Raw genomic sequence first — 21,371 nt, forward strand, 5'->3', positions numbered from 1 at the left:
TTTTTTTTTATACCTTCCTGCTCTTTTATCGTTTTCCCAGTTGGCCTTGCATGTTGATATTTTGTTTTATATTTTTCCTTGTTTGCTATTTTTGATGCACTCTTTGTTTCAGTTTCCTGTGTGCCATATTCTCTTTGCATCTGTCTTTAGATTTACTAGGTGGGTTAGGGATACCTTATCTGGCTTTCTGTCTTCGTGTTTGCATACCATTTGTATTCGGTAGTGTGTTAAACTTTGTGTCGGTATGTACGTACTAGATGAGTCGCTGCAGCGAATGCTTGCAAACTGACTCCTCTATCCCTTCACAGACGTCCTCCCCCATACCATACATTCATACACTGTCCGAACCCTTGACCCTGAATGTGCCCAAGTTGAGCTTTAGAAGCATAGCCTGACCTGAAAGGGCTTCATACAGGGAAATGTTAATGTTAAAACACAAATTCAAACCAACAATAAGTATATTATGATAATTACCTCTGCCACTGAAGGTGGGCAGAGATTATGTTTTCACCACTATCTGTCTGTGAGCAGGATATCTCAAAAGGTGGTGGACGGATTCGGCCGAAACTTGGCGGACAGTTTGGATGTGTGACAAGAACGAATAGTTTCCATTTTGGTGAAGATCCAAATCTGGATACAATAATTTTGTTTTAGTTCTTAAGTGGTTCATCACTTTTGAGTGATGGGGCCAAAAATGATAGATATGTAGCATGATATTACAAAAGGTTGTGGACGGATTAAGACACAACTTGGTGGATGAGTTGAGTAGACGACAAGAACAAGTGGTTAGATTTTGGTTCAGGTCCGGATGGGCTATCAGTAAGATACAAAACGTAAACTGTTCAGCCTGGTGGAGGTGTGCGCCCTACCAAGTGCCATTCTAGTTGGAGTATGGTGAGAACATTATCTTGTATTGAAAACCTTTTGAACTCATCTAAAATGAAATGGTTGTATTTGTCACTCATTGTTTTGATCAATTAGTAATGCACTGAAAATGTACTATCTATGCATTTTCCTTTTAACTATGTTTTTATATCATAGATTCCAGAATCATGTCCACACTTACCGCATTCTCCCAGATGAGGAAGGAAATCTTGCTGTGCAGGTAAGGATTGCTATGGCTAACAAATTATCCCAATTTGCTTTATAACTGTGCTGTTTGGCATTTAATATCTAAAAACTAGATTTATGACATGGCATTGGAGACGAATGTTAACTCGAACGGCACTCTTTGACATCGACCGATATGCCGCAGCCCACGTTATTACATCATTATACACACTTGTACCAAGTTTGATTTAAATTCCTTCAGCTGTTCTCAGGTATCACATTTTTACCTGACATGACCTCTGACCTTTGACCTTTGCAGAAATCTAATTGGTTCATCTTTTCATCATAATATTGTCAAGTCCATGGCCGATGAACACCAGCCTTGGAGGAATAGCCAGACGGTTCTTAATTCTGAGGCGCGTAACCGAAACTGGCGGTTGGTCCGTGGTGCGCGGGTGAAGGAACCAAAGCGCTTACCTCAGACAGAAGCCACACGGATTTATTCTCGGATTCACAAACACATAAACGCACACGGCAAATAAAATGCAACACAATAATGGTTTAATAAAAATAGATACAAGGCACATAAAAATGAATGTTGAGGTAAATCTAATTCCCGATAGTGAGATGTCTCCACTCAGACACAAAAACAGACGAGGGGAAATATAAAATAAAATAAATGTTTCCTTTTTAAATGGCCGGCACTCAGCTCTGATCCAACGAGATCGTTGAATGTGGTCGGCCATACAAGGCGGCCCGAAGCCGTTCGCGCAGGAAACGCACAAGATAGCGCCAAGTTGCTCTCCGCGTCACCACAAACCTGAGAAATTTGTGCGGCCGGTCCTCCTTCAGTCCCCACTCCGCCTGAAGCGTCAAGAGCCCCACAAACCGCCACGGACACCTCTTCCTCCGACGTTGTCAAAGTTCACACCGCTCTCTCTCAGCACCGAGACAGAAGACACAACACACAACAACATATATTTTAAAGGCCATTTTCCCTGCTAGAGCGGGGGTTAGCCTTGCGGTCCCCATGACAATCTTCTCCATTTTGCCCTATTTTCTGCATCTCTCCTTGTTAACCCCTTTGCCCGCATTTCTTCTTCCACCATCTTTAGCCAAGTCTTTCTTGGTCTTCCCTGTCCTCTACTTCCTTCTCCATTCATTTCCATCACTCTTCTCAACCAGTCACTTTCATCCTTCCTCAACACATGACCAAACCATCTCAACCTGTTCCTCTTCACAGCATCAATCACAGGCTCTATTCCCATCATCTTTTGCAATTCATCATTTGTCTTCCTCTCTCTCAACGATACTCCACACATCCATCAAACCATTCGCATTTCTACCCTTTCCAACCTTCGTTGCTGCTCTACGTTCATTACCCATGTCTCGCTCCCATAAATCATAACACTTGTCACTCATGCAGCATACACCTTTCCCTTCAGCTTCAACGACACTCCCCTCCTCACCAGCACGCCACTCAGTTCCCGAAACTTCTTCCATGCACATCTCACTCCAGCAACCGTTGCCGAGTCTGATCCACCTTCTCCATTCAGCATGTCTCAGAGGTAGCAAAATGTTTTCACACCTTCCAGCTTCACGCCGTCTCCAAGATCCAACTCAACATTTCCTCTATCTGCAGATCCCTCTGTGCACACCTTACATTTGAATGTAGCTGCCACACTGGTTAATGACCCTCTCAGACCACTACATTTTTGATGAACCCACTCAGCGCACATTGTACATTGAATGGAGTTCACTCCGACACCCTTCCTACACACAGCACAGGGCCACTTCCCAGTTCTTTCCACCTCACCACATGCTTTACCACTTGCCATCACCTTCGTCTTTCCAATATTCACCTTCAGAGCTTTTGTCTCCATACATTCCTTCCACTTGTTCATCTTTTCCTTCAGTCCATCCATACTTTCCGCAATCGACACCAGATCATCTGCATACAACAACTCCCACGGTAAACCCTCCTTTACGTTCTTAGCCAGCACCTCCATCACAGCTACAAATAGTAGTGGACTTTGTACCGACCCCTGATGCACTCCCACCTTCACCTCAAACTCACCACTGTTCCCGTCCTTCGTCCTTACAGCTGTGCGCGCTCTTTTGTACATTGCCATCACTACTCTGATCAACCATTCCTCCACTCCTAACTTCCTCAATGCCCATGTCAATACTTTGCTTGGAACCCCATCGAATGCTTTCTCCAGATCAACAAACCCAAGAAACAACCTCTTCCTCTTCTCCATGTACTTCTCCTGCAACTGCCTCACAATGAAAAGCGCGTCTGCCGTTCCTCTTCCTGGCATAAATCCAAACTGCATTTCGTCGATCTTCACTTTCTTCCTTATCCTCCTCTCCAACACCCTTTCCAATACCTTCATTCCATGCTCCAATAACTTTATCGCTCAGTACGAGCCACACTCCAGAGGGTCACCTTTCCCCTTGTATAGAGGGAGGAGGGTACTCAGTTCCCAATCCACTGGAATGCGGCCTTCTTTCACCACCAGATTACAGATCTCTGTCATTCTCTTCACACCACAACTGCCTGCTGCCTTCAACATATCTCCCACAACTCCGGTCGGCCCTCCCGCTTTTCTACCCTTCATTGCTTTTATCGCTTCCTCAACTTCCTTCTCAGTTATCTTCTCTGCCGGTCCTAAAACTGGGTTACTCTCTATGTTGCCATCCCATTCATTCTCTGTATTCAACAGCATTTCCATATATCTTTTCCATCTTCCTTTAATTCCATCTGGGTCGACAACGATTTGTCCCACTTTATCCTTCAAGCAACTCACCCCCATCACATCACACCTCTCTTTCGCTATCTGCTTTGCAATCCTGAATACTGCTTTCTGACCCTCTTCCGAATCCAAGCGTTCTCCGAACATTTTCCTGCATGCCTCCTGCGCCTTTGCTCCCTCTTTCTTTGCAGCCTTCCTGGCTGCCTTATAACTTTCATGCTCTGCTGTTTCTGCTCCCATACCCTTCGCCTTCTGCCACTCCTTGAACTTCTTCCTCTTCTCGTCGAGTGAATAAGTGAATAAGTGAGTGAATAAGCGATTGAATAACCGCCAGTCGCGCCAAAGTCCGCCCTCTACCATGCGCCCCGAGATAACCCGATTGTTCAGGCGACACGCTACGAGCTCCTGCCTTCTCCTGCCTCCATCTCCACGGGACGTGCCGGGGACCGGAGAGAGCTGCGCGAGAGCCATCCCTGGACGCGCTGCTGAACATCGTCCTGCTCATCTGCAACCCCCGTGTGAGTGTGTGTGAGACGGGCCTGTTTGGCCTGGGGTGTTAAGTAAGACTGTATAAGGCTGCTCTGTGTCCCTTTCCTTCTACCAATCCTTGTATAGTGTAAATAAATTCTGTTCTTCCTTCTGATTCGATCGTTCCCGTGATTTCTCCATTGTCTAAGCATGGTACGAATAGAACCGCTTGAATCGGGTTCCACCATCTATAACGGTGCGGATCACGTGTACGCAACCGCTCGGCGTATCACCAACACACGTGGTTCGTGCAAGGCTTATTTCCTCGCTTCAGGGCAGCGCTAGTACTTAGGTAACAGCGAATTTGGTCCCGAAACCCTATTTATCGCTGTCCGGAAGGGACGTAATAGGTCTCAGGTCGCGCCAGGTCAGTCAAGACAAGGGGACTAATCCCCCCTTGGTAAGGGAAGAAGGCCAGCGGAAGATCCACAACAATATATATATACCAATATATACAATATTGTATCAAGTTTGGTCAAAATCCCATCACCGGTTCACAAGTTAGTGCAGTAAAATAAATTTGTCACCGAACATGACTTCTGGTCTTTGACCGCTTGACCCCATAATCAAATCCATTTATCTTTATATCGTAATACCTACTTGTGCGAAGTCTGACAGTTCCCTTCAGCCATTCTTAAGTTATCAGGGTAACAAAAACCTACGACAGACTCTGACCTTTGACCCCAAAATGAAATGGGTTCATCTGCGCATCATGAAAAGGTATTGTTTTTGTTTTTCTGATTTTGTTTCCGATTATGTGAGTATGGTTCGACATGCTGTCCTGTCTTCCAGTAAGCATTGAACTTGGTTTAAATTACCTTTAGTCGGTAAGGTATATTGTTTATTCTACCAGGTGAGCGCCGGGGGTATTTCCCCGTATGTTTAAAATTTGCTCTAGATGATGAACCCAGATTGCGTATATCATATTCCCATCAGGATACGATTCATTGTTCCTCGGCAACACCGGGTACTTTTGCTAGTACATATATATATTTATATATTGTTACGTCTGTGGGGGTAGATTATGAAATACCATAGTGGAGATCGAACTGTGTAGAGTAAGAAGCCAATCTCGATGTATTTAAGTAGGGGAAAGCGGTGAGCTTAAGATTGTTTATGTGTCTTCACACGAGTGGTGGAGCTTGTGTTATCTAGATAGGGGTTAAGATTAGTTTCCCTGGTATGTGATTGCCCTGTGGTTTTTCCCTACGTTTTTATAACAAGGCTTGCCATAGAACCCTCGTTATGCCAACAACAAAAACAATCCTTCCCTGCAAGCCTGAACATTCTCGATCGGCGAGTAAGCTACACCTTAATGACCCTCACGCCAAGCGAAGCGAGCAGGCCACGCCCGAAGTTCGTCATTGGTCGTGGAGATGGGGTAATCCAATAGCGCTCGGCCGTTGGTCGGCGTGACGTCAGAGCGAGAAGGTTCGAAAAGGAGGAAGAAGAATTGCTCAGGCTCTTTCACTCGTTCTGGCTTTGGTTTGCGGCGGTCGCTTTTGTCTCGGATGCGCTCGTGAAGAGAGCTTTTCGGAGCTTTGGAACTTTTGTAAAGTTGAAGGAGGGGATGTTGTTGACTGTGGTGCTTTTCGTGGGAGGAGAGAGCCACGTCTCGCCTGGCGGTGGAAGCGAGGAAGGGCCGGTTGGCTGCTTGCTCATGCCCAGGTGTTTTCAGCGACATTTGTTGGAGTGTTTCCCGCACGGGTGGCTGCACGGACTGCCGCCACCATCAAGCTCCCAGGCGCATATTGGACCAGAGCTGAGTACCGGCCGAATAAAACAAAACCTTTTATTTTTATTATCTTTCCCCGTGTGTTGTATTTGTGACTGATTATAGATGTCTCAAATTAGATATTAGGATTTAATTTTACCTCAACATTCATTTTATTGCCGTGCCTTATGGCATTTCATCATTATTGTGGCATTTTTGTTGTTGTGTTGTTTATTTTTTTGTGGGTTTCGGTAAAACCCTGTGAGATCCCTGCAGGTAAGCACCTTGCTGCCTTCCGTCCCGCGCGTGCCAAAAAGTACCACCATTATTTCGAAGTTCGTCTCGGAATTAAAGACCGTCCGGCTATTCGTCCAAGGCTGGTGTTCATCGGCTGCAACTTGACGATACATACACTACATGACCAAATGTATGTGGACACCCAAACATCACACATCCCATACCAAATTAATGGGCATTAATATGGAATTGGTCCCCCCCCCCCACACCCCTCCGCCCTTTGCTGTCATAACAGCTTCCACTTTCCACTAGATGTTAGAACATTACTGCGGAGATTTGCTTCCATTCAGCCACAAGAGCTTTAGTGAGGTCGGGCACTGACGTTGGGCGATTAGGCCTGGGTTTCTGTTGGCGTTCCAATTCATCCCAAAGTTGTTCGATGGGGTTGGGGTCAGGGCTCTGTGCAGGCCAGTCAAGTTCTTCCACACCGATCTTGACAAACCATTTCTGTATGGACCTCGCTTTGTGCACGAGGCCATTGTCATGCCGAAACAGGAAAGAGCCTTCCTCAAACTGTTGCCACAAAGTTGGAAGCACATAATCGTCTAGAATGTCATTGTATGATGTAGCATTAAGATTTCCCTTCACTGGAACTAAGGGGCCAAGTCCGAGCCATGAAAAACAGCCCCAGACCATTATTCCACCTCCACCAACTTTACAGTTGGCACTATACATTTAGGCAGTTGCGTTCTCCTGGCATCTGCCAAACCCAGATTCGTGCGTCGTAACTGCCAGATGGTGAAGCGTGATTCATCACTCCAGAGAACGTGTTTCCACTGCTCCGGAGTCCAATGGTGGCGAGCTTTACACCACTCCAGCCGACGCTTGGCATTGCGCATGGTGATCTTAGGCTTGTGTGCGGCTGCTCGACCATGGAAACCCATTTCATGAAGCTCCTGACGAACAGTTGTTGTGCCGATGTTGCTTCCAGAGGTAGTTTGGAACACGGTAGTAAGTGTTGCAACGATGTTGCAATGAGGACAGACGATTTTTACGCACTACACGCTTCAGCACTCGGCGGTCCCGTTCTGTGAGCTGTGTGGCCTACTGTTACGTGCTCCTCCCCAAACCCCGGCCACGTTGTACCTCCGAGCCTCGAAAGGAGTCACGGCAGAAAGATGTGCTATTATGTGAGCCAATGACCAATGGTGAAACCACACCACTCAATTGTTACAAAAACCAAGTATTGTATTAAAACCACACAATAATAACAAGTAACGCACGCACAAGAAAACCTCACTTGCACAGCAAACACCATATCATTTATATGATGGTACCACCAATTTCCTGAATCAATAACTCACGGTATTCCCACATGAGTAATCGGTAACATCCCCCAAAGTCACTGTGTCACGATACCAGGCCAAAGTCGATCCTCTTGGCTCTCGCGATCACAAGAAAAGGTCGTACTGAGACCTGAACCCAGAACGGCTAACAGTCGACGCTGCAAACGAGCCGCTTGGTGAGGTGTCGGTCCGGTAAAAGTTCACCCAAAAGGCGACTGGGAATTCACACCTTCGGTTCACCAGACAATGACGCTGACATGAACGATCAGCGGTTCCCAAGTGGAGAACCGCGAAGAACCGCGAGTTCCCAAGCGAAATCCACAACACGCACGAGAACCAGGACGAATGGCTGGTGCGAGGTGAAATGGCGGACAGGCCGGTAATGGAGGCATACCTGCTCTCCAGCGATGATTCACTTTCGGAACCAAAAGCAAAACCCGTCACGCAGGTTTATTTGCCACAGCAATAACGACACTGTCACAGGAATCCCTTTCCCGGGGAAACCAATATTCGCTCGTGACCAATGTCCACCAGCGTCCGCTCGACACCTCGAAGCAGATCGGCCTTCCTTTCCCGATCTCACTCGATCCGCTCGCCCGCCGCTTCTTCTTCTTCCGTTTTCACCCTCTCCCATCTCGTTTTCCTTCTGAGACATTATTTTTACCTTTGAAGACAGTTATCTCCATTTCACACTCAAACTGTAACAATAATAGTACATGAAACTAAAAATGCTTCAAGTGGATGACAACCACAAAGACGGAAGTGACGAATCCATAACACTACCACTTCGCGACTGAGCTGATGTTGCTCCGAAACGTTTCTACTTCAAAATAACAGCACTTACAGTTGACTGGGGCAGCTCTAGCAGGGCAGAAATTTGATGAACTGACTTGTTGCAAAGGTGGCATCCGATGACGGTGCCAGGTTGAAAGTGACTGAGCCCTTCAGTATGGCCCATTGTACTGCCAATGTTTGTCTATGAAGATTGCATGGCTGTGTGCACACTGGCTGATTTTATACCTGTCAACAATGGGTGTGGCTGAAATAGCCGAATCCACTAATTAGAAGGGGTGTCCGCATACTTTTGGTCATGTAGTGTATATATATATATACAGGGTGAGTCAGAAGTAGCGCCCGATTTCTGTTTATATATACATTTATTTCTACCTTCTTGTACACTGTAATACAAATGGCAAACAAACAATCAACTGACAGAAATATATACGTAGTGTGTTCAAAAAGTATCCGACCTTTGTTCATAAAAGATACTCGCATCCAGATAAAAATTTTTTTATAATAATGTCGTTCAAAGTAGTCCCCTTGGGCTGCCACACACTTCTCCCAACGGTTCTACCACTGTCGGAAGCAGCGCTGGAACGCCTCTTTTGGGATGGCGCGCAGCTGGTCCGTCGCATTCCGCATGATGTCTTCTCTGGAGTCGAAGAAGACGGTCAGCATGACTTTGACATTGCTGCGGACCTGCCTTGCTTTTTTTGGCCTCGGGGATGTTGGATGCTTCCATTGTGATGACTGCAACTTGGTTTATGGGTCGTACCCATAAACCCAGGACTCATCGCCAGTTATCACTGTGTTGAGGAAGCTGGGATCGCTGTTCACAGTCTCCAGCATGTCCTGTGCGATCTCCAAACGGAGTTGCTTCTGCTCAATCGTTAGCAGCTTTGGTACGAACTTCGCTGAGATTCTCCTGAAGCCCAAATCCTCCTTCATAATGGAATGAATGGTGTTGAATCTTGCGGATCGTTTCCACTTGGGAATCGCCAAGCTTTACACAAAATTTGATGCAGTAGCGTTGTTCAAGTTTTTCCGTCATTTTGTCAAAAACGAAAATCCGACGGCGCTCACTTACATGTCCTCACTCATCGGCGGTCTGCCGTCGAATGACAGCTTCTGCAGGTGGGAAAAAATTCACGCGTGCGCATTAGGATCGCCTACATACGTGCACCAATCAACGCCTCCTAGCTTCTTTTTTATTACTCACGAAAAATAAAGGTCGGATACTTTTTGAACACAGTAGTATATATATACAAACAGAAATCGTTGTATACATTTGTATTACAGTGTACAAGAAGGTAGAAATAAATGTATATATAAACAGAAATCGGGCGCTACTTCTGACTCACCCTGTATATACAGACTTGGCATTTAAAATGGAATATATTTTTTTTCTTGACTTGGGTTTACTTTCTGAACTCAGTATATCAATCTGGTGAGTTTTTTTTACCCTTCGGTGATGTCTTTGTTGAAAGAACCATGTCAATGAATGTCTTTCGCAGCAAGAAGTCAATAACAGGATTATATCACAGGTGGCGTGACAAAATGTACGGACAGGTACATTTGACGATTGGCTTCACAATCGGGTATACAAGGGTTGTTGCGTTCTGTATTAGTGGAAAACAACTGCTGCACATCTACAAAGGTTATTGCCGCTTCCTCTGGAGATGGTCCGTCAACTTGACAATGCTATTTGTCATGGAGTGGTGGCTTTACGAAATTCTGGCATGAAACAGCGTGCTATTGCTCGGCAGTATGGCATCACTCAAGGTCAGGTGTCAAAGATCCTGAAACGAAATGCTCAGAGGGGTGTCCCTACTCCAATACCGAGGCCAGGACATCCACGCAGAACCACAAGGAGAGATGATCGCCAGCTGCCCCGGTTAGTCTGCAATGGCCGTACCAAGTCAGCTAATCGGCGTAGGGCTGAGTGGCATCAACTGACAAATGTGCCTGTATCCAGAAGGCTAGTCAACCAACGACTGGTTCAAGCAGGCTATCGTGCCAGGCGTCCCCTGAAGATTGTATAGTGCCAAGAGTCCAAGCTGGAGGTGGTGGGGTAACCGTTTGGGCTGCTTTTCATGCAGGGGGCAAAACTGACCTGGTTGTTCTGAATGGAAACCTGAACCAGTGCAAGTACAGGGTCATTCTGGAAGAAACATTGCTTCCATTTGCTCGTGCAGCCTTTCGAGGAAACTTTGTCTTCCAAGATGACAATGCACGGCCTCATCGTGCTCGCATGATCCAACATTTTCTTGCTGAACATGGTGTAGAGCATATGGAGTGGCCTGCCATGTCCCCGGATATGAATCCGATAGAGAACTTGTGGGCAGAATTGATGCATGAAATCGACAACTTGGACCAGCAGCCGACCTCTGTGCGTGAATTGCAGCAGACTATTGTCACTGCATGGCAAGCGATTCCTGTCCAAACCTTGGCAAATCTCGTGAACAGCATGCCTCAACGTGTACGTGCTCTCCTGAATGCTCGTGGGGGTTACACTAAGTACTGAACTGTAATTTTACTGTCCGTAATCCCAGTCATAATTTAGCTTTTGTTTTTGTTGAAATTTTTTTTGGCTAATGTGCAAAATAAAGAGATACTTCTGGAAAACATACAGAAGTTTAACACAGTACTGTACATGAATTGAGTTCGATATCAGTTTACATCACTTTCGAGGATCAATTTATTTGCTTCGAAATGTCAAATGTGGTTTTTGTTTCTTTTAAACGTCACATTAACAAAATCTAGAATAATTTCAACATAATTCCAATTAATTTTTGGTTCTAAGTCATCTTGAAAAGTAAGTTCACCCCCACAAAAAAAATATTCCATATTAAATGCCAAGTCTGTATGTATGTATGTATATATATATATATATATATATATATATATATATATATATATATATATATATATATATATATATATATATATATATATATATATATATATATATATATATATATATATATACATGTTGTCGCGATCCCGTCTGTGGAATGTATCCCAGCACGGAATACGGACGTAAATGTCCGGGCTTCAAGTAATCCACGTAGTGAACCAAAAGAGACGCAATAAACACAATTGTGTTTTAATCGGCCTTCTAGGGGTAAAGCACGATTATTTATTGGCTCGATCACAAAAACCATGAAAGGTAACAAAAGGTAATATGCTGCACAAGCCGGCAGGAACTGTCGGCCACAGACGCTCCAACTGGACGCAGGTAAGATCCTCGCGGCTCCAATCGACGAGCTCCGGGACTCGAAGGATACCAGGATGGAATACCACACAAGGCCGCCAGGAACGGTCGGCCAGGAGCTCCAACACGAAGCAGGCAATATAGGACTCACAGTTCCAATCTACGATCTCCGGGAATCACTCGTTCTCTTCCGGAATCACTCACTCGTACAATCCATAACTATAAACGATCAGCACAACTCGCTGTCGTGAGGAGTAACGAAAGTTCCCTCGCCTCGAGGCCTCGAACCTCCGAGCTGCGTCCGTATCATGAGATGGCGGCCGCGCTCTCTGACCCTCCACCAATCACGTCCCGACTCGCCTCCCAATCGCGTGAGGCTCCAAGGAGGTTACGTCAGTGGTGGGCGGGGCACTCATTTGGGTGAGAACAAAGGTGGTTTCACCGGGGGGTTTCTCACAGTCCTCCCCCCCTAAGTAAAAACCCCGTCGAATAGACGGCGTTTTTAAAACCAGTATTTGTAGTAGGTGCAAATCACATGGCAAGATGATGGCGGGAATTGCTAACAGGCAATTAACGCAATTAACAATTACTAACACTTGTTAACAACAATAACGAAACAACGCAACAATACAACGCAACGCAATGGCGCAACACAATAACGCAACAATAACGCACTTATTAACGCAACAGGCAATTAACAGGCGTTAACAGGGTAAACAATGAACCAGTTTTGTTTTGTTTTTTCACACACAATATTAAACACCATACACCCCATTAACATCTACCCCACAAGAGTTACACTTCACCCAAAGCACAATAGAGAAACAAGGGAGCCAAACTCAAGGTGGGGAAACATTTACAGGAGGGAAACGGACCGAGACCTAGAGCGGCGGGTTCTCCTCCGGTGTCGAGAACGACAGTCATATGCGTAATGACCCCTTTCACCGCACTGGTAACATCGATCTTTCGGGTCGAACGGCCTGCGGACCAAAGGGCGTCTGAAACGAGGCCGCCGCGACATGCCATTCGACATCTCGACGCACACCCGCGATCCGCAAATTAACCTTCCATCAAGGGCTCTGACCGAATCTTCAGCATCTCGTGGATCTTCAAACTCAACAACTGCGAATCCAGGTGGGTTCCGAGCAACCCATACGTTGCGGAGTGGTCCGTAATGCCCGAAGACCCTCCCTAGCTCGGCTCTCGCTGCTCCATTGCCCAGGTTTCCCACATATACCTTAGCATTAGCGTTCCTGCTGAATCGCGACATGGCGGGAGCGGTCCCTGAGGAGCACGGCACCTGAGGTTGGCTTGACGGGAGGCTCGGGTGGACTTCAGCTGACGCAACGTCACCGTCGGAAACTGGAGTCGAGGCGCTAGGCTCCTCGGGCCAGAGTGAAGATATGTCTGACTCCGCCACTCTCTCCGCCTGTTTACTCTGGGCTCTAGGGACCCCCCCACAGGTCAGAGTCAATGACTCCTCCCTGGCTATGGCATCATTGCCAATCAGCAAGGAGACCCCGGGTATAGGGTAGTAGGGTACTACCACACAGGTCACTGGACCCTTAAAAATGTCACTCCGGACCTCGAGGAGGGCAAGGGGGTACCGGCCAAGAACCCGGTCAATGCCCCGAAGGAGGGTATACTCGCCGGTATAACGCATCTGAGAGGCCGGAACTACCCCCACCCGGAGAACACACCGTGTCGCCCCAGTATCCCGAAGGTATTTGGTCTCAAACTTCAGCATCGAATCGGGGCCACCCACTAAGGCTGTCCCTGAATACTCCTGATGCAGTGGATGAATGGAATTAGCCCCGGTGGCAGTGACCTCGGTCACCGATGCCACCGTCGTGTGCGAGGGCCCGGCGGATGAGTTCCACTGATCTCCCTCCGACTTAACAGGAGGGTTGCCTCGGTAGGCCGGACTGGCGGGATTAGAGAAACAGCGGTTTTCACCGTGCCCCACGCGTTTGCAGAAATCGCACCAGGGCCCTGCCCTGGTCTGCGGCTCGCGAGCGCCCCCAGTGGAGGTCATCGGAGAACCCTTCCCCTCGATCCAGCCGCCGGGCAGACGGGGGGCGGTCTTGATCGCAGACTCCTCCGTCTTACGAAGCGACTGCGTGACTTGCAGCATTTTGCACGCCAAAACATGTTTATCAATAAGGTTGACGCAGTCTGCCAAGGAAACAGTGTCTTTGTCGACAAGAAACAATGCTAAGTCAGGCGGAAGCTGTTGATCGATACGGTAACGCACCAGGAGTTCCGCAACCGCTTGAGGTAACTCCACCTTGCTCCCCTTGAACCATCTCTGCAGCTGTTCCAACAAGGCCCGCGAATGTTCCTCATAGGTTTGACTGGACTCACGAGTCCAGCTGAAAAAATTTCTCCTATAAATACATGCGGACACCGCATAGGCATTCAAAATCTCGGCCTTCAATGCCCTGTATTTGTTTGCGTCCTCGGTTGCCATCCTCGCATATACCTCCCTCGCCTTCTCAGATAGATGGCTCACAAGATGGCCGACCCACAAGCTCTCATCAATGCCACCGGCAGCCAACAACTTCTCCGCCATCTCCAGATACGCTTCTGGCTTCGTGTCTCCCGTCCAGTCCGGCAAACGAACATGAACAGTTTCCGGGACTCTTGCAGCAGACCCCTCTGCCCGCAGTCGTTCAGTCAACATTCGCAACTCATGCTCTCTGACGCGTTCAGCTTCTGCTGCCGCATGCTCTCTCTCTGCTGCCGCCGCACGCTCTCTCTCTGCTGCCGCATGCTCTCTCGCTGCTGCCGCACGCTCTCCCTCTGCTGCTGCCGCACGCTCTCTCTCTGCTGCCGCATGCTCTCTCTCTGCTGCTGTCTCTGCTCTGTCATTCTCCCTGTTATACATGTCAAGTTGTTGAACCGGAGTCAGCCCGGTCCAGAAGGGCGAACGCATGCATTTGGTCATGATGGGATCGCTTCCTAACATCTCGGGTTGAGTGACCGGGTCAAGGCTGCTTGCGTCGCTCACCTCGCCACCCACGTGACTGTCAACATGATCAGGTTGAACTCTCACTTCCCTGGTCGACATAGCTTGGCTACGAGTTATCATACGACCAGGCACAAAACACAACCTCAAACACAACGCTCAAACACAACGCTCTGTTGGGGAAATACGACACAACTACGCAATATCACCCGCACATCAAATTGCCAATGAGAAAAATACCACGTACAAATACTCACGTTTTTTTTTTTTTTCGGTTGTTTGGAGGGATCCGAGGCTATTCGCTTATTCTTTGTCGGTTGTTTGGAGGGATCCGAGGCTATTCACTTCTCTGCCCAAGACAGCGTCCTACGGCGAGAAAGTTCCTCCCAGACGGCGTCCGCTGGTGAGAAGGCGATGAACAGATGCCAGAAGATGTCGTCCACTGCAGAATTCCCGTCTCAATCGAATGGCTCTTACTTGAATGATCCTAGGACGAGCAACCCATTTGTCGCGATCCCGTCTGTGGAATGTATCCCAGCACGGAATACGGACGTAAATGTCCGGGCTTCAAGTAATCCACGTAGTGAACCAAAAGAGACGCAATAAACACAATTGTGTTTTAATCGGCCTTCTAGGGGTAAAGCACGATTATTTATTGGCTCGATCACAAAAACCATGAAAGGTAACAAAAGGTAATATGCTGCACAAGCCGGCAGGAACTGTCGGCCACAGACGCTCCAACTGGACGCAGGTAAGATCCTCGCGGCTCCAATCGACGAGCTCCGGGACTCGAAGGATACCAGGATGGAATACCACACAAGGCCGCCAGGAACGGTCGGCCAGGAGCTCCAACACGAAGCAGGCAATATAGGACTCACAGTTCCAATCTACGATCTCCGGGAATCACTCGTTCTCTTCCGGAATCACTCACTCGTACAATCCATAACTATAAACGATCAGCACAACTCGCTGTCGTGAGGAGTAACGAAAGTTCCCTCGCCTCGAGGCCTCGAACCTCCGAGCTGCGTCCGTATCATGAGATGGCGGCCGCGCTCTCTGACCCTCCACCAATCACGTCCCGACTCGCCTCCCAATCGCGTGAGGCTCCAAGGAGGTTACGTCAGTGGTGGGCGGGGCACTCATTTGGGTGAGAACAAAGGTGGTTTCACCGGGGGGTTTCTCACAATGTATGTATGTATGTATGTATGTATGTATGTATGTATGTATATATATATATATATATATATATATATATATATATATATATATATATATATATATATACATACAGTAATGTGAAAAAGTAAGTACACCCCATGTAAAGTTTTGACTTTTTCAACATATTTCAACATACAGCTATTTGATCTTCATTTCAACAATATTGATAGATAAAGGTGATATAATATAGCAAATATCATGAAACATTTACATTTTGTAGTCCATTGTATAATTTAAATAAGGAAATGCAAATTTCGCACGTGGAAAAAGTAAGTACACCCTTGGCTCTAATAGGTGGTATTGCCCCCTTTGGCAGAAACAACCTCAAGTAGGCATTTCTTATAACTGTCTACCAGTCTCTGACATCGACTGGGAGAAATTTTTGCCCACTCCTCCATGCAGAATTCTTTCAGCTGTGTGATGTTTGAGGGGTTTCTTGCATGCACAGCTCGTTTCAAATCCCCCCACAACATCTCGATGGGATATAGATCTGGGCTTTGACTTGGCCATTCCAGGACCCTCCATTTCTTTCTTTTCAGCCATTCCTTGGTGGATTTACTGGTATGTTTAGGGTCATTGTCATGTTGCAAGGTCCACCTTCGGTTGAGCTTCAACTTTCCGACAGATTGCCTCACATTATCCTCAAGCACCCTCAGGTACTGAAGAATTCATAGTGGATTCTATGATGGTGAGCTGCCCAGGCCTTGATGCAGCAAAGCTGCCCCAAACCATAATATTTCCACTGCCATGCTTTACAGTTGGTATCAGGTTCTTGTGGTCAAATGCTGTCTTTGGTTTGCGCCAAACATGTCTTCTGGTACTGTGGCCAAATAGCTCTACCTTTGACTCATCTATCAAGAGCACATTGTTCCAGAACTGCTGGTCTTTGCCTCGGTGTTCATTGGCAAACTTAATCTTGCCCTGATGTTCTTTCTGGACAGCAAAGGTTTCCTCCTGGCACACTTCCCATGTAGATCAAATTTATGCAGCCTCTTTCTAATGGTAGACTCGTGCACTTTGACATCAACAGTGGCAAGAGCTACCTGTAGGTCCCGTGATGACATTCTGGGGTTCTTAGAGACTTCATGCAGCATCTTGCGGTCTGCTCTCGGGCTGAACTTGCTGGGGCGGCCTGGCCTGAACAAGTTGTCAGTTGTTTGGAATCTTCTCCACTTGTAGATGATCTTCCGGACAGTCGAAAAATTGATTTCAAATCGTTTGGAGATCTTTTTAAATCCATTCCCAGAATCGTAGGCATCTATAACCTTCTTTCTGAAGGCCTCAGAGAGCTCTTTTGATCTAGGCATGGTGACGCCGCACACTTCAACAACAAAGAGCAAACCAAACTAAATGTCTGAGGTTTAAATAAGACAGGTTCCTCGAAGATCTTCTCTGACGATGTTCTAATCATTTGCACCTGAGCTGGTGCACCTGATTCTAATTTTAGGTATTTGAAGTAGTGATAAATGTAGGGGTGTACTTACTTTTTCCACATGCGAAATTTGCATTTATTTTTATTTAAATTATACAATGGACTACAAAATGTAAATGTTTCATGATATTTGTTATATTATATCACCTTTATCTATCAATATTGTTGAAATGAAGATCAAATAGCTGTATGTTGAAATATGTTGAAAAAGTCCAAACTTTAAATGGGGTGTACTTACTTTTTCACGTGACTGCATATATATGGTGTTGGCTTAGCGGTTAGGGTGCCGGCTTGGGATCCTAGGATCCTGGGTTCGAATCCCGGTCGATCGCTGAATTAACGCCAGGGGGGTTGACTCAGCCTGTCATCCTTCCGAGGTCGGCAAATTGAGTACCAGCTTGCTGGGATGAATGATCCCGGTGTGTACCCCGGTTTAGAATAGGTACACCGTATCCCTGCGCATCGTAAGAGCCTGACCAAGGGTTGGCGTCAGGAAGGGCATCCGGCCATAAAATCATTGCCTCAAACAGGGAACCATGATTGTCATGGGGCCCGAAGGCTAACCCCTGCTCTAGCGGGGAAAATGGCCTTAAAACGATCATGCATTCATTCATTCATTCATTCATATATATATATATATATATATATATATATATATATATATATATATGTATATATTGTTACAGACGCGGTTTTGGATGTTAGTTTACCGAGCGGTTTGGTATGACCGCGTCTGCACAGTTTACCCGATTACACTCGAACGTTGGCCAAATCGCGCTATGCTAAATCAATTAAGGAAAGGACACAACGGCTGGGTTAAATGACACGACACCAGGGGTACAGTTCTCAAGACCTCCGGAGGAGGTTATAATATTGGTTTGCAGAACGTTTAGATTACAAGGACAAGAGGTACAGCATGGAAAGGTGGGCACTTAAATACGGTCTTATCTTAGCCCCGACAGACCACAGATAAACGGGACAAGACTGACTCACACAGGGATTGATGGCAAGGAAGGGCAGAATCGATGGCTCAAGGTGCACCTTGGCTCAGGGACAGGATCCACACGGTCCGGTCCAGATATGCGGGGAGGTATCGTCGCGCTGGAGGTGGCGTCTGTTTCTCCTCAAGCTGGGGGCGCATCTCACGTCACCTCCGGTAAGTGGCTGCGTATATCCAGCGGGGAGTGACACGCCCTCGGCTCGGTAGCTCCGCCCCAGATGGAATCGGTCCGCCGCTTCTTATTGGGTGCGGGGGGGGTTACCGGGCTCCGCCCTTGACGAGGAGCTGACAGTCAGCCCCTGTGTGGTAACCCCGTCGGAGCACATGGGCAATGGCGGCTAACCAAGCCGGAGTGAGGACGCCCACTCCCCGCACCGCCGCCGCGCCGCCCCCGCTGTGGTTGTAGTTGTTGTTGTTGTTGTAGTTCCATGAGATGATGGGTGGATGCGGAGATGAGGTTGTGGGGAGGTATTGGGAGGTCCTAAACTCACTACTGGTGCCATACAATCACATTCTGGTGCAACGAAGAGTCAGAATTAATGGAAACGAGTCCTTAACTGACATAGACTAAGAATAACTAGCAAGATGTCCTATAGTTGTCTACGTGAGATGCGGTGAACCTGGGCACGACATTTAATGGGGGAAAAAGGGGAAGGTCGGGGCTACAGAGTGTTGTTTACAGACAATGGGACTAGGGAATGGGGGATTGGGGAGTATTGGGGAAATAGGGGAATATTTACAAGCGGATATGGATGGAGGCCAAATCCCATATCCGCAACAATATATATATTGTTACGGATCTCACCGTCAGCCCTTTTTCCCCTTAAGAAGGGGGGATTAATCCCCTTGTTTGTGACTGACCGACGTGAGTCCTGTAGCTGCCCAGCTCCCTCCTGGGGTGGCAGGTGAGCAACCTCGTTCGCAACCGCGGACAAGATGTTAATTGCCGAGCGGATTAGCAGCCGCGGCACGAACCATTAGCAGAGACTAGACCCGATTCTAAACGTTGGCCAAATCGTGCCACAGGTATCCAATGGGGAAATCACTAAAACAAAACGGATGTAAAGGAAAGAAGGCAGAGTAAGGAGTCCACCAGGAGAGAGTAAGCTCCCACAAAGGAAAGAAGGCAAATTTATTACTAACTATTATGTACACAATCAAAAGTAACCAAGGAGAAGGAAAGATACGAAAATAAAGACAGAAGGATGGAAGGATCAGAAGACACAGTGCAATTTCTAGCTTATCTATACAGGCTTAACTTATACCCCAGGACAACACAGAAGACGGACGACAATCAGACTTACACAAATGGGGAATGAAGGCAGGAACGAATGGCTGGAAGGGGAGGAAGGTTCAGTGGGAGCTTGCTCCCGCACGGGACGTTAGGCTCGACCTCGACGGCCACCGATCCCACAGCAATCAGTTCCCGCATAGCAGCGGGTCGAAGCTGCGTGTCACAGGGGGGCTGGACTACGGTGGTCACCAAGCTGCGGTTGTTCACTCGCGGTGGACTCAAAGCTGCGGTTCGTTCACTCCACTCTCGCAGTGCTCACTCCTCCACTGAACTCTCAACAACAACCACTGCTCCTCCATTGAAACTCAAGTACTCAACTCTCTCCCGGCGGACTGCGGTGGGAGGCTCCGGGCGACGGGTTTTATAGCGCCACACCCTGGAACGTTCGCGAAACCGCCCGATCGTTCTTTCTCCACCCTCTCAAGCCAAACCCCTCGTGCTTGGTTGGTTGATCGGGGCTGGCTCACTCCTCCTTCCGATGACAAGGGGCGGAGACACGCCTTTCTTCTCCGAACTGACCGCGTGCTCAATGGAGGGCGAATGCAGTTGGCAATGCAGTTGGCAATGGAGGCTTTGGGAATGGAAGGGAATCTATCTTATTTCAATTTGATGCAATGCAGAGTCAACTAATGGGAAACACAGCCTTAAACTAATGCACATAATAAGGAAATAACTATTTAGAAGGGTATATGGTGGCCTACGTGCATGTATATGGACTAACTAAGAGGACGACCTTTGACTTTTACACACAAAACGGAGATATTTACAAGGAATCATTACACTACTCAGGGTGATATTTACAACAAGATTCTCCAATCCGCAACAATATATATATATAGATAGGACCCCCCCCCCCCCCCCTAACTTAGCAAGGCACAGATTGAGTCCCATAACAGCCAATGCTGCATGACCTGTTGGCAACAAACGTCATCTCCCATACAAAGCATTATCTCTGTCTTGTTTGAAGTTTCAGTCGGCCAATATTTCTCAAGTAATGAACACAGCTTGCATTGCCACAACACAACTTATATTGATGTTGATCTTGTTGATCCTGTGTTGATCTTTCAACAAGGGAGGATGTACATTGTACATCATGACTTTTTCTCTCCTTTGCATCACATATCCAGACAAACCAGGGTGTCCAAGCAGTCCGATTCCAGACGTTAGCCGACCTTGTGAGTACTTACCAGCAGCCAAATCAGGGTCTTGTCGCTCCTCTTCTCTTTCCTGTGGAGACAGAGAAGGAGAAAGACTCATCTGATGATAGAGATTACTCAGGTATTTTTTCCTGCTTCGTCAATGGGTTGATTTTTTTTTTAATCTTGTGGCATTCCAATCACTATATTTATTGTAGAAGTTGCATTATCAACAGTGAATACCTGTAATGACATGTGAGAGATTGTCATTATGTCCATTGCCTAATTTTCAAGTCAGGTCAGTCTTTTAGGACTGGTAACATGCCCCACTGTTTGTGGGAAGAGTGACTGTGACACCCTGCCAGGACCAAAAACAACATCCAGCAAAGGGCGGATGAACTCACAAAGGCAGTCAACGGCCATCCAGTAAGGAGATAGTGTCTCCTTAAAAAAAAACACCCATCTGGTTTGGACCAGTTTGAGTCATACCAAAGACTTTTAAAATGGTACCTGCTGCTTCCTTGCTTGAAAGGTAAAGAGCACGGACAATCCCCACCAGTTCGCATCCATGGGGAGGAGGAAATTCCTCTTGAGGAAATGCCCCGCTGAATACGGTGCGAAAAGTGGTGCCATTGTTATGACGTTGCTGGTACCCAGAGGGACAGCAGTGACAGCACTTCCCCCGTGTGTGTGTGTGT

The 21,371-nt window shown here is 47.1% G+C and overlaps 2 protein-coding genes across 2 annotated transcripts in view; both read left to right on the forward strand.

The window, feature by feature from the left end:
- LOC137435139 (autophagy-related protein 16) overlaps positions 1 to 21,371 on the forward strand; it is a 307,119-nt gene that overhangs the window by 26,529 nt on the left and 259,219 nt on the right. The window lies entirely within an intron of this gene.
- The window catches only part of LOC137435134 (phosphatidylinositol 3,4,5-trisphosphate 5-phosphatase 2A), a 136,837-nt gene that overhangs the window by 1,221 nt on the left and 114,245 nt on the right, over positions 1 to 21,371 (forward strand). Inside the window, 2 exon segments of the mRNA XM_078784626.1 lie at positions 1,042 to 1,105; positions 20,665 to 20,815. Of these exon segments, the coding sequence (XP_078640752.1) occupies positions 1,042 to 1,105; positions 20,665 to 20,815 (215 nt within the window).

This window comes from Myxine glutinosa, chromosome 9, assembly GCF_964187855.1.
Source record: "Myxine glutinosa chromosome 9, kmMyxGlut1.1, whole genome shotgun sequence".
NCBI classification, from domain to species: domain Eukaryota; kingdom Metazoa; phylum Chordata; class Myxini; order Myxiniformes; family Myxinidae; genus Myxine; species Myxine glutinosa.